Source organism: Salmo salar, chromosome 25 (genome assembly GCF_965601325.2).
Source record: "Salmo salar chromosome 25, fSalSal1, whole genome shotgun sequence".
NCBI lineage: Eukaryota > Metazoa > Chordata > Actinopteri > Salmoniformes > Salmonidae > Salmo > Salmo salar.
Genome location: NC_138315.1, coordinates 20,808,167 through 20,822,140, shown reverse-complemented (window position 1 = coordinate 20,822,140; position 13,974 = coordinate 20,808,167). Strand labels below are relative to the sequence as shown.

The following is a 13,974-nucleotide window of genomic DNA, read 5'->3' as shown; positions in this document are numbered from 1 at the left end:
TCCCACTCCTAAGAGCCAATTTATGCTTGATCCGAAACTGTGGTTGAAGGCACCTTATGGATGGTGTGACGCAATTGCAGTACCTCTGGAGACATGCAGAGGCCAAATTGAGCTCCATACCGCATAGCTGTGCACCTCTCAAATTCCTCTCAAATGTTGTATTGCAGAGGACTCGGTATAGCTCTGCATTGACATGATTTGTTGTTGGTAGGTGAGGGCAGGAGGTCCCTATATAATCACACAACTCACTTCCTTTACAACTTCCTTCACAACAGCTCTGCGATGCTCGGCAAAGCGTAATAAGTATGAATGCCCTGACTTCTGCTGAGGCCATATCACCTTAAATGCTGCACAGCCAATACTGATGTCGGTAGGCTATAAAAGATAGCTCAAGAGAATAAGTCTCTTCAACTCAGCTGTCTCCAAACTATGTCTAGCCCATTTGCTGATATAGCGCAGTAATACCAATAGCCTAATATAATGGTCCACGTGAGAATCTCTGTCAAAATTGCTACAACCAAGACTGGCAAGTGAGCTGCGTCATCCCATGCGCTACAATAACAATGTGGGACTGCAGTTGGGTTTCTTGACCAGTTCTTGTGGGTGGGATTCATACAGAAAGCCAGCGGATGTGGGCTGGTACTGCTGCGGTTGGGGAAGGGATGAATAAATGAGTCTTGCACAGACCTCTACTTTGAGGTAAGGATGACAGCAGTGGTGTAGCCTAAAAGGGCGATACCGATATCACTTATTATTAATATCTATGCTACATAGCGCATTGATGTGAATCACACTGCTGCTCTCTCATTTAGCTATTTAGACTTTTATGGATTGTGGTTGTTGTGGATGACTGTTCACAAATGTATATGTGTATTTTAACCCCAATAATGGTTGAACTGAAGAAGTTTAAGCTACCTATTATAATTGGTTTTGCGACCAAGGGTGTATTCATTACGGAAACCGTTTACCGTTTAAGAACCAAATGGAAGCAAACAGAGCAAACGTTTTGTTACGTTTTATTTTTTACATGCAAATAGCACTTTCGGTAGTTCTCAGTGCATGGCATTCCGAGAGCAGCATTTTTCAACTAGAAGCAATGAACCCAATCAGTCCTCCATGACAACAAAATCATAAACAACAGAGTAGGATAATTAGTCCTTCGTTTTTATACTCCAGTAAAACTAATTAATTAATCTATATTTCCATATTTCTGAGTACTATTCTTTCAGATCAAGGGGTACTACATTAATTGGAATGACTGGAAATCTGACAGACTGTTTTTTTTTGTTATGTAAAGATATATCATAATTGTATTATTATCTGTAGTAGAAAGCAATGGGTTAGAATAATCCTACATAACCAACCCACAAAGTAGAATGCAACATCCATTTATGGCCAGCTATGTAAATTCTAACATTGATCTATTCTGCAATAGATGTTGTTCAATAATTGTTCAGTAATATTCATTTTTGTCTTTGTCTAATGCATCTTAAGCAGATTGACGTTTTTTGGGGATGAGTCTTGTCCTTGAGGGAGAACTGATGATTTCCACTAGATGTGCCAACTGCAAAGTCAAAATTGAAAACCCCAAAAATATTTTTGGTCTTAATTTAAGGTTAGGGTTAGGTTTAGGTTTAAAGTCTGATTTTATAACTTTGTGACAGTGCTAGCAACTAACCTGCACCTCTTAAAGGGAAGGTAATCTGATTATGTTACTGAGTTTGAGTAATCCAAAAGTTACATTACTGATTACAATTTTGGACAGAAAACTAGTAACTGTAATGGATTACATTTAGAAAGTAACCAACCCAACCCTGGACATAGGCTACCACCATATGTTCCATTGCTCACCTATCCTTTCTTAATGATTTCATAACCGGTTCAGTGTTAGAGGTCTAACGACAGTAGCTGGTGTGTGGCATTATGATATTATGACTTTGTCCCTCTGGCTAACACAACATGGGAGACCTGACAAGTTCATGAAACTCTGAGGGAGATATGAAAAGAGAGACAAGGGAGAGGAGGGAGCGATAGAGGAGAGAGAGAGGAGGGAAAAGAGAGGAGAAAGAGGGGAGAGAAAGGGAGAGGGAGAAGAGAGAGAGAGAACAGAGAGATGGAGTGGAAAGAGGAAGAGATGGAGGTTTGCCCTGGTTGCAGAACTACTGTGGGGTCACCAGGAACACGCCACAGGCAGGGAAAATAAAGCACACTGAAATCCCACATTCCTGTCACCTCTGTACCAGCTCTGTCATGAGACACTGAACTGTTTAACATTCTGTAAATGTAATTGCATTTACACTACTAACCTCAATCCCAACCCACAGGCTTTCCCATAGTCCTTTCCTCAAGCTTTCTTTAATTTATTGATCAGTTGTAAATGACATAATATATGCATGAGAACCTGCCATGTTTAATACAGCTAAGGTACCTAATTTATACCAGCGTGTCACATGTGCAACCAGAGGACCAAAAAAAACTCTAGACCATATTTACTCCAGACACAGAGATGCATACAAAGCTCCCCCTCGCCCTCCATTTAGTAAATCTTGCTTACAAGCAAAAACTAAAGCAGAAAGTACCAGTGACTCGCTCAATACAGAAGTGGTCAGATGATGCGGATGCTACACTACAGGACTGTTTTGCTAGCACAGACTGTAATATGTTCCGGGATTCATCCAATGGCATTGAGGAGTATTCCACCTCAGTCACCTGCTTCATCAATAAGTGCATCGACAACGTCATCCCCACAGTGACCGTGTGTACATATCCCAACCAGAAGCCAGGGATTACAGGCAACATCCGCACCGAGCTAAAGGCTAGAGCTGCCGGATGCTTATAAGAAATCCCGCTATGCCCTCAGACAAAACATCAAACAGGCAAAGCATCAATACAGGACTAAGATTGAATCCTACTACACAGGCTCTGACGCTCATTGGATGTTGCAGGGCTTGAAAACTATTATGGCCTACAAAGGGAAACCCAGACGCGAGCTGCCCAGTGACACAAACCTACCAGATGAGCTAAATGCTTTTTATGCTTGCTTCGAGGCAAGCAGCACTGAAGCATGCATGGGAGCACCAGCTGTTCCGGACGACTTTGTGATCACGCTCTCCATACCCAATGTGAGCAAGACTTTTAAACAGTTCAACATTCACAAGATCGCAGGGCCAGACGGATTACCAGGATGTGTACTCCAAGCATGCACTGACCAACTGGCAAGTGTCTTCAGTGACATTTTCCACCTCTCCCTGACCGAGTCTGTAATACCTACATGTTTCAAACAGGTCTTTCTTGGTCTTCCCAAGAAAGCAAAGGTAACCTGCCTAAATGACTACCGCCCCGTAGCACTCATGTCGGTAGCCATGAAGTGATTTGAACGGCTGGTCATGACTCACATCAACACCATCATCCCGGGAAACCCTAAACCCTCTTACCGTGTTTCCCAGAGTACACGATGTTCTACATACGAGCCTGACAAGACTCATAATGAAGAGGAGGGTTTTGAATACGGGAGCTGAGCAGAGGACCAGTAAAGTTATTAAATCTCTTAAAGCAATCAAATTGCTTTGAAGTCTGTGTGGAAAGGTTGCTGAGATGAGAGAGTATTTCCCTGTGAATAGGAGTAAACTGGTAGCTATGGGGGCTTTGGGAGTCCAGGTCTTGTAGACGGCAAAGCCGGGTCTCAGCCATAGTAATATAAAGGCAATTAGAAAAGCAGCCGGACACACAGACACTTTACCTCTCAGTACTAATAAGATAAAGAGTACGTCAGAAAATTCAATAAGTAGGATACTCTGCACTTAAAGGCAATGTCCCTATCGGGTGATGATGCCATTAGCCTTGCTAAGGACCCAATAAAGGGACCAATCTTCAACATTGCTGTTACACAGACATGACAGTTTATCAGTAACTTACTAAACAATCTACTAGCCTTAGTGTGACTACGCAGAGAGGAGTCATCATACAAAATCACTGTTTAGAGATTCTCCGGTACTTTGTATACTTTTTAGCAAGTAGTTCGGAAAATAGCACTCACGAGCCAAAAGTGGTCCCTGAAAATTGCATACTGCGTCACATATGTGCAGATATGTGCACCACGTCATTGCTTTCTCTCTCGCTCTGCTGTGTGTGCAGCTGTCACTGAAATGGTGAGGGGCTGAAGCACATTGGCTAGAACTGTAATTGCTAGGGGGCTGGCCCACGTGTGGGAAAATGTAGGGAAAATGTCTCCACACATCTTCCATAAAACATTTGCTTTCAAACTAGGGATTTCGTGGCTAACTGAGGTAAGACAGTAATTCTGCTCATAGATTATGCATGTATGAACTACACATTGACGTATCCAGCCCAAAGCGGGAGGTTTAAAAAAAAGACTTACTAGTCATCAAAGTTCTGGAGCATGTTCTTACAAAGCAACTGATTCACAATGTCACGTCTTTGTTTTAATCCAAGTTTGTTGTACACAGTCAAAATGTACAGGGGGGGTGGACCTTTCCTGCCCTGTGTCAACCATTCATAGGGATAATAGTGTTTGGTGGATCATTTGTCCAGATCTGCAATAGGCTGACTAGCAATCATACCAAACCCCCTAATCATCATTTGCACAGTATGTTGTACCTCAGTCTCATGCACATCAGTCATTTTTAATCATCTCTTTTTCATATTCACTTTCTATTCATGGCAAATTAGATTTGTTATATTATTTTTGATAACTTACAGCGATTTGGCAAAAGGCCAAAGTAAGGAATTGAAGGGTGAGTGTAGAAATATGTTGTTTCTGACTGTTAGAGACAGGAACAGGGACAGGGACAGGGCAGGGACAAGGACAGGGACATGGACAGGGACAGGTGCAGGTACAGGGATGTTGGATCCAGACAGTGTTTATTAGGTGAGTATAGAGTGCACAGACATCATCCATAAAGCACAGAGATGATAGCATCATCCTATCTATCAACCAATCGGTGACTGACTGTCAAAAGTCCACTTCAGGAGCTGTGCCAAAGTATCCCAACTCACTGCACAGGAAATTACCTCATGTGCCCAGGAAGTCCTTCAAACCAATCATACACCATCTGTCCTTCATGGCTAACAGCTTGTGATTCTCCACCTAGATTGGATTTGCAGATAAAGGGTAATGAAAGCAGACACTCCATTTTTAAACAAGTCCTCCTGCAGGGTATAATCAGTGTAGTTCTGTAAATCCTCATCTTGTAGTCTATGTCCTTTCCTATATCCTGTGGCTGTAGCTCATTGTCAACTCCAACAGAGTGACAGTAACATAGATGGTCTATAATGTTGTCCTTGATACAGGCTTTGATAGTCCTCCCAGTCCCTTGCCTGGTCCATGATGTCTGTTCTGTAGTAGCAGCAGCGTTATGTATACCTGTCTCCGTCCTGGGTGGAGGGTGAAGGGGGCCTCCTCTAGACCTCTTCTCCCCTGGCTGGGGGCCTGGAGCTTGGGGTTGGCCCCGGTTACACAATGCCTTCACTGCGTTTGCTCCTCCACACCACTAGGGCAGTCATGAGCAGCGTGACAAGGATGGGCACCACAATGAATGGCCCAAGGATACGGTTGGGCGGATCACGCAGCTGCCGTCCCGACAGGGAGCAGTCGTGGAAGTAGTGCTTGTGGATGCGGATGAAGAACTCGTCCACCTGCCGGTTGGGCCAGAAACAGTCCATCTTCAGGGCGATCAGGTAGGTGCAGTTGGTGAGCTCACCATAAGGTCTGTAGGGAGAGACAAAGAGAGAGAAGGAGGTAAAATCAAGCGAATGGGGCAAGGTTCATACTGTTGGGCGGCAGGTAGCCTAGCAGTTAAGAGCATTGGGCCGGTAACCAAAAGGTTGCTGGTTTGAATCCCAGAGCTGACTAGGTGAAACATATTTCAATGTGCCCTTGAGCAAGGCACTTAACCCTAATTGCTCCTGTAAGTCGCTCTGGATAAGAGCATCTGCTGAATGACTAAAATGTATATCATAATGAGGGTAAATGATAGCCTACATATTTGAATAGACATATAGGAAGGTAAGGGGCTCTGAAGTGTGGGTTCTAAATGCAAATGATATATGGTTTGGGTCAGGGTCACGGGTTAAGGAAAATAAGATTTTGAATGAAAATACATTTTGGGTCCCCACGAGAATAGAAGAACGTGTGTGTGTGTGTGTGTGTGTGTGTGTGTGAGAGTGAGTGAGTGAGTTCCTTCACCAAATCTGTACAGTCCTGTCATGATTGAGAGTAATGATTCATGGTAATGACAGAGGGTCCACTCCATACATAAAAACACACACTCTCAAAAGCGCACACACACCCTCCCCTCCTACTGACAGGTCTCTGATTGAAGGGCCCCCTCTCCCCCTTTCCTCAGAGCATGCCCGCCACATGGCCTATTATTTATACCCACATCCTCCCTGGCATGGAACGTCTGGCATAGCTAGGACCTTTTTATAATCCCCAGGTTTCCCTTACACAACCAATGGGTCCTGTTCCCTCCAACCCCCTTTAGCCCCCGCCTTGCTCCCACCAACCCCCCAGTCCCAACTAGAACTTTCCCCCAGTGGGAGAGTGATACATGGGGTAAAGGCAGACCATCTGGCTCATCTTCCAAGCCAGACATACATTATATCCATACATGCTAATCACCTTCAGATGTACAGCTGGTGGAAACACTATCATCAATAACATACAGTGGTTTAAAGTACTTAAGTAAAAATACTACATTTTTACTAAAATACATTTTTTGGTGTATCTGTACTTTACTTTACTATTTATATTTTTGCCAACTTTTACTTCACCACATTCCTAAAGTAAATAATATACTTTTTACTCCATACATCCAAAAGTATTTGCTACATTTTGATAGAAAAATGGTCCAATTCACACACTTATCAAGAGAACATCCCTGGTCATCCCTACTGCCTCTTCAGGCGGCAGCGTAGTCTAGTGGTTAGAGCGTTGGACTAGTAACTGAAAAGTTGCAAGATTGAATCCCCGAGCTGACAAGGTACAAATCTGTCGTTCTGCCCCTGAACAAGGCAGTTAACCCACTGTTCCTAGGCTGTCATTGAAAATAAGAATTTGTTCTTAACTGACTTGCCTAGTTAAATAAAGGTGAAAAAAAAATAAAAAATCAGCTGGACACACTAAACACAAATGCTTCGTTTGTAAATGATGTTGGAGTGTGCCTGCCCCTGGCTATCCGTCAATAAAAATCTAAAAATAAAATTGTGCCGTCTGGTTTGCTTAATATAATAAATTTGAAATGGTTTATACTTTAAATTTTTATACTTAAGTACATTTTAGCAATTCCATTTACTTTTGATCCTTATATATTATATTTAATATATAGTATATTTAAAACCAAATACTTTTAGACTTTTACTCTAGTAATATTTTATTGGGTGACTTTCAACTTTTTCTCGAGTCATTTTCTATTAAGGTATCTTTACTTTTACTCAAGTCTGACAGTTGAGTACTTTTTCCACCACTGATAACATATGACCTCTATTTAACCAGGTAGGTTATTAAGATGAGAATACTTTCTATTTTGCAATAATGACTTGGCATACAACAGTACCGTGGCAGCAGACATATGGACAGGAATAAACAATATCTAGGCACAAATGAATTCATTCCTAAAAGAAAAATTGAACAGCAAGACAAAAGTATAGATAGGGGCAACAGAGAGCAGGGAGACGAGAGAGAGAGACTGGGAGGAAGAGAGAGAGGTACATAGACAGTGAAGGAAAGTGGGGGAGAGAGAGGTAGGGTTGAGAGACAGGAAGAAGGAGTGTAAAATTAGATCTCCTACAGGGAATAGAAATATGAGCAAGCCCCTATTCTCTCCTCTGACATTTATCCATGACAGACGTACGGCCATGGCCAATGTTATTACTCCAGATTACCATTGTTTACATGACAGAATTGATTACCTTTATATTACCGCTGCTTTACTGAAAATGGGACGCTTGCCAAAGTCACGTCATCTGCAACATTTCATCATCGGAGGAAATGGATCATTCCTAGACAGTCCCTTTTCTCTCCTTGTATTTTCTTCCAAAACATCTCTGGTACAGTATGTTTCCTCCTAAGGGCCTGCTGACTGGAACATATTCAGTCCTGAGAACTAAGACATTTATAACAGCCAATATATGGCACAATGTCAAGAACCTCACCACCATGCCTTCAGAAAGTATTCATACCCCTTGACTTATTCCACATTTTGTTGTGTTACAGCCTGAATTCAAAATCGATAAAAAAAATGTCACACTCATCAACACATAATATCCCATAATGATAAAGTGAAAAATCGTTTTTTTACAAATTTTGGCAATTAATTTACAAATGAAATACAGAAATATCTTATTTACATAAGTATTCACACCCCGAGTCAATACTTTGAAGAAGCACCTTTGGCGGTGATTACAGCTTTGAGTCGTCTTGGGTATGTCTGTACCAGCTTTGCACAATTGGATTTGAAGTTAGATGGGGAGCGGGCTTGAACAGCAATCTTCAATTATTTTCACTGATTCAAGTTTGGGCTTTGGATGGGTCTCTCAAGGACTTTCACATTCTTACATGTTTTAAATGTTTTTTAACATGTTTTTTTTACATAAGGATAGATTTGGAGTTAGATAAACTTGTCACGACTTCCACCGAAGTCGGTTCCTCTCCTTGTTCGGGTGGTGTTCGGTGGTCGGCGTCGCCGGTCTTCTAGCCATCGTTGATCCACTTTTCATTTTCCATTTGTTTTGTTTTGTTTTCCTACACACCTGGTTCTCATTTCCCTCATTAAGTGTTGTGTATTTAACCCTCTGTTCCCCCCATGTCTTTGTGTGGAATTATTTGTTGTAAGTGCTTGTGCACATGTTTACTGGTGCGCGATGGGTTTTGTACCCATGTTTGTTATTCTTTTATGCCGTTGGTTTTGCAATTAAACTGCTCCGGCTATTACCTAGTTCTGCTCTCCTGCGTCTGATTTCCCTGCCACCAGTTACGCAAACCTTACAAAACGTGGATTTTTCGGCAGGTACATATGCAGGATGCTACCCTCCACGACATGGCCTTCGCTCCAGATCAGAACTCCAAACCTACAGCCTAATTTTGACCAAAATTAACCAGAGAGATTACTGCTTCCAAGGTTTTATTTTTCAAAGCTATACAGAGGGTGCTCTAGCAAACAAACAGCAGAGACCTGAGGACACCATTCCAACCTGTAACTGAGTGAGTAGTGTTTGGTCTGATCCTATTTTGAAAGAAAAATGAAAAATAAAGTACATTACAATGATATATTTTCCTTCATGGGGCTGAATGCTGAGTTAAGGCTCCCAGGCTTGCAAGGACAGACCAGATACAAATTCAATTAGCACTAAGGTGTGAAGTAAAAGGCCTTTGAGCCCAACAAGTGTCAGGAGTCTTTGAAGCATCCTAGTATTCTCTCAGGTATGCAATCTGGTTTCCGCTCTGGTTATGGATGTGTCACTGCAACCTTAAAGGTCCTCAATGATGTCACCATTGCCCTTGATTCTTAGCAATATTGTGCTCCTATTTTTATTGACTTGGCCAAAGCTTTTGATACGGTAGACCATTCCATTCTTGTGGGCTAAGGAGTATTAGTGTCTCTGATCAGTCTTTGGCCTGGTTTGCTAACTACCTCTCTACAAAGAGTGCAGTGTATAAAGTCCAAAAAATCCGCTGTCTCAGCCACTGCCTGTCACCAAGGGAGTACCCCAAGGCTCAATCCTAGGCCCCACGCTCTTCTCAATTTACATCAACAACATAGCTCAGGCATTAGGAAGCTCTCTCATCTATTTATATGCAGATGATACGGTCTTATACTCAGCTGGCCCCTCCCTGGACTTTGTGTTAAATGCTCTACAACTAAGCTTTCTCAGTGTCCAACAAGCTTTCTCTACCCTTAACCTTGTTCTGAACACCTCCAAAACAAAGGTCATGTAGTTTGGTAAGAAGAATGCTGCTCTCCCCACAGGTGTGATTACTACCTCTGAGGGTTTAGAGCTTGTGGTAGTCACCTCATACAAGTACTTGGGAGTATGGCTAGATGGTGCACTGTCCTTCTCTCAGCACATATCAAAGCTGCAGGCTAAAGTTAAATCTAGACTTGGTTTCCTCTATCGTAATTGCTCCTCTTTCAACCCAGCTGCCAAACTAACCCTGATTCAGATATCCATCCTACCCATGCTAGATTAAGGAGACATCAGTTATAGATCGGCAGGTAAGGGTGCTCTCGAGCAGCTAGAAGTTCTTTACCATTCGGCCATCAGATTTGCCACCAATGCTCCTTATAGGACACATCACTGAACTCTATACTCCTCTGTAAACTGGGCATCTCTGTACACCTGTCACAAGACCCACTGGTTAATGATTATTCATAAAACCCTCTTAGGCCTCACTCCCCCCTATCTGAGATATCTACTGCAGCCCTCATCCTCCTCAAACAACACCCATTCTGCCAGTCACATTCTGTTAAAGGTCCCCAAAGCTCATCTTTTCAGTTCGCTGCAGCTAGCGATTGGAACGAGCTGCAACAAACACTCAAACCGAACAGTTTTATCTCAATCTCTTCATTCAAAGACTCAATCATGGACACTCTTACTGACAGTTGTCTGTGCCCAACAATGTTTGTACCATGTTTTGTGCTGCTACCATGTCGTGTTGCTACCATGCTGTGTTGTCATGTGTTGCTGCCTTGCTATGTTGCTGTCTTAGTTCTCTCTTTATGTAATGTTGTGTTGCTCTCTTGTTGTGATGTGTGTTTTGTCGTATATTTATATTGTTTTTATTTTTTAATCCAAGGCCCCCGTCCCCACAGGAAGCCTTTTGCCTTTTGATAGGCCGTCATTGTAAATAAGAGTTTGTTCTTAACTGACTTGCATAGTTAAATAAAGGTTAAATAAATAAAATAAAACATTATAAAAAATATTGTTCTGAAGCCATTCCAGTGTTGCTTTGGCTGTATGCTTGGGGTCATTGTCTCGTTGGAACATAAATCTTGGCCCCAGTCTAAGGCCGTTTGCACTCTGAAGCAGGTTCTCATTTACCTGTATTTGGCTCCATTCATTGTACCTTCTATCCTTACCAGTCTCCCAGTCCCTGCCACTAAAAAGCATCCCCATAGCATGATGCTGCCACCATGATGTTTCACAGTAGGGATGGTGTTAGACTGGTGATGAGCTGTGCCTGGTTTTCTCCAGACATAGAACTTTGCATTCAGGCCAAAGAGTTACATCTTTGTCTCATCAGACCACAGAATCTTTCACGTGCCTTTTTGCAAACTCCAGGTGTGCTGTCATGTGTCTTTTTCTCAGGATTGGCTTCCGTCTGTCCACTCTCCCATAAAGCCCAGCTTGGTGAAATGCTGTAGAGCAGGGTTCCGGCAGGTGGTTTTATTTGCGGCCCCAAGTTTTCTGGGCAAAATATATTTATATTTTCTTAGTTAAACATAAAAGACTGTAAAACACCAGGAAATCAGCTCCAGTTGATTTAATTTTGGAAAGCTTTTCCCAAGTATTCCCACGCATGAATGACACATGATCGTATACAAATACACGTTTTGAAATGATTTGGTTTTAGTCAAATATTATATCTGTTTGGGCTGCTTGTGGTCAATTTGCAGTCTACAAATTATTTGTAATTATGTTCCACCCCCCCCACCCCGACCATTCAGCCTGCGGCTGAATCTAATTGATGATCCCTGCTGTAGAGACTGTTGTCCTTCTGGCAGGTTCTCCCATCTCAGCCAAGAAACTTTATAGTTCTGGCAGAGTGGTCATTGGGTTCTTGGTCACCTCCCTGACCAAGGTCCTTCTTGCCCGGTTACTCAATTTAGTCAGACAGCCTGTTCTAGGCAGAGTCTGGGTATGTCCATATTTTTCCATTTCCCAATCATGGAGACCACTGTGCTCTTAGAAACTTTCAACACTCTCAAAATTGTTTTATACCCTTCCCCAGGTATACATTACCTGTCAAAAGTTTGGACACACCTACTAATTCAAGGGTTTCTCTTTATCTTTACTATTTTCTACATTGTGGAATAATAGTGAAGACATCAAAACTATGAAATAATACATATGGAATCATGTAGTAACCAAAAAAGTGTTAAACAAATCATAATATATTTTGGATTTGAGATTCTTCAAAGTAGCCACCCTTTGCCTTGATGACAGCTTTGCACACTCTTGGTATTCTCTCAACCAGCTTCATGAGGTAGTCACCTGGAATGCATTTCAATTAACAGGTATGCCTTGTTAAAAGTTAATATGTTTGAGCCAATCAGTTGTGTTGAGACAAGGTAGGGGTGGTATACAGAAGATAGCCCTATTTTGTAAAATACCAAGTCCATACAGTGAGGGGAAAAAAGTATTTGATCCCCTGCTGATTTTGTACATTTTCCCACTGACAAAGAAATGATCAGTCTATAATTTTAATGGTAGGTTTATTTGAACAGTGAGAGACAGAATAACAACAAAAAAATCCAGAAAAAACACATGTAAAAAATGTTATAAAATTATAGACTGATCATTTCTTTGTCAGTGGGCAAACGTACAAAATCAGCAGGGGATCAAATACTTTTTCCCTCAATGTATTATGGCAAGAACAGCTCAAATAAGCAAAGAGAAACGACAGTCCATCATTACTTTAAGACACGAAGGTCAGTCAATCCAGAAAATGTAGAGAACTTTGAAAGTTTCTTCAAGTGCAGTTGCAAAAACCATCAAGCGCTACAATGAAACTGGCTCTCATGAGGACCGCCACAGAAAAGGAAGACCCAGAGTTACCTCTGCTGCAGAGGATAGTTTCATTAGAGATACCAGCATCAGAAATTGCAGCCCAAATAAATGCTTCACAGAGTTCAAGTAACAGACACATCTCAACATCAACTGTTCAGATGAGACTGCGTGAATCAGGCCTTCATAATCAAATTGCTGCAAAGAAACCACTACTAAAGGACACCAATAATAAGAAGAGACTTGCTTGGGCCAAGAAACACGAGCAATGGACATTAGACCGGTGTAAATGTGTCCTTTGGTCTGGAGTCGAAATTCTCTTTGTGAGACGTGGTGTGGGTGAACGGATGATATCTGTATTTGTGTATTTCCCACGTAAAGCATGGAGGACGAGGTGTTATGGTGTGGGGGGGCTTTGCTGGTGACACTGTCTGTGATTTGTTTAGAATTCAAGGCACACTTAACCAGCATGGCTCCCACAGCATTCTGCAGTGATATGCCATTCCATCTGGTTTGGGCTTAGTGGGACTATCATTTGATTTTCAACAGGACAATCACCCAATCACCTGTGTAGCTGTTGAAATAGAGTCAGGACAACACAGTAACTAGTTTAGATTCCCTGTGACCAGTTTAGATTCTCCTGTGTCTAAAGCAGGGAGGTCCAGGATATGCTCCAACTCCCTCCATTCAGATGGACATGGGGTGGGAAAATCCTACAGCACATTTTGCCACCATATGTCATCAGATTGAATTTCAGGAGGGTTTAACACCACTAAATATAACTGGGTGGAGGGACAAGGAGGGACAGGGACTAACGTCAACACACAGAGGGATGTGACTGTAGCTTAGCAGCAAGATACTTCCACTTACTCTCAACAAGAAAGAGGCGAGAACACCTTGTACCTGCAACTCAGTACGGTTTGCAGGTCAATAGTTTTTCCATGTTCATTTTCTTTCATCTAACATCTGCATGAACTTCTTCATTTCTGAAATGTTCTTCCCTCAGCGTATGTTTGAGTCTACATCGTACCAACTGTACAGAAAAGTCAGAGGAAACAGAGATATCATCTGGGCCTGGTTTTTGATGTACTTCTGATATGCACATGGACATTTCTGTTGATAAGGGGAAATCTTTTACAACCGGTTTTTCACCACCCTGCATTTTTTATTTTATCTGTGGTATTGAAGTACTTTGAATGCAGTCTTTCAACTGGAACTGTGTGATGACAG

At 42.0% G+C, this 13,974-nt stretch overlaps 1 protein-coding gene across 1 annotated transcript in view; it reads right to left on the bottom strand.

The window, feature by feature from the left end:
- Window positions 1–1,000: 1,000 nt before the first annotated feature.
- LOC106586303 (receptor activity-modifying protein 1) overlaps window positions 1,001–13,974 on the bottom strand; it is a 69,029-nt gene continuing 56,055 nt past the window's right edge. Inside the window, exon 3 of the mRNA XM_014173449.3 lies at window positions 1,001–5,728. Coding sequence (XP_014028924.1) covers window positions 5,473–5,728 — 256 coding nt within the window. The 3' untranslated portion in view covers window positions 1,001–5,472. The remainder of the gene's footprint in view (window positions 5,729–13,974) is intronic.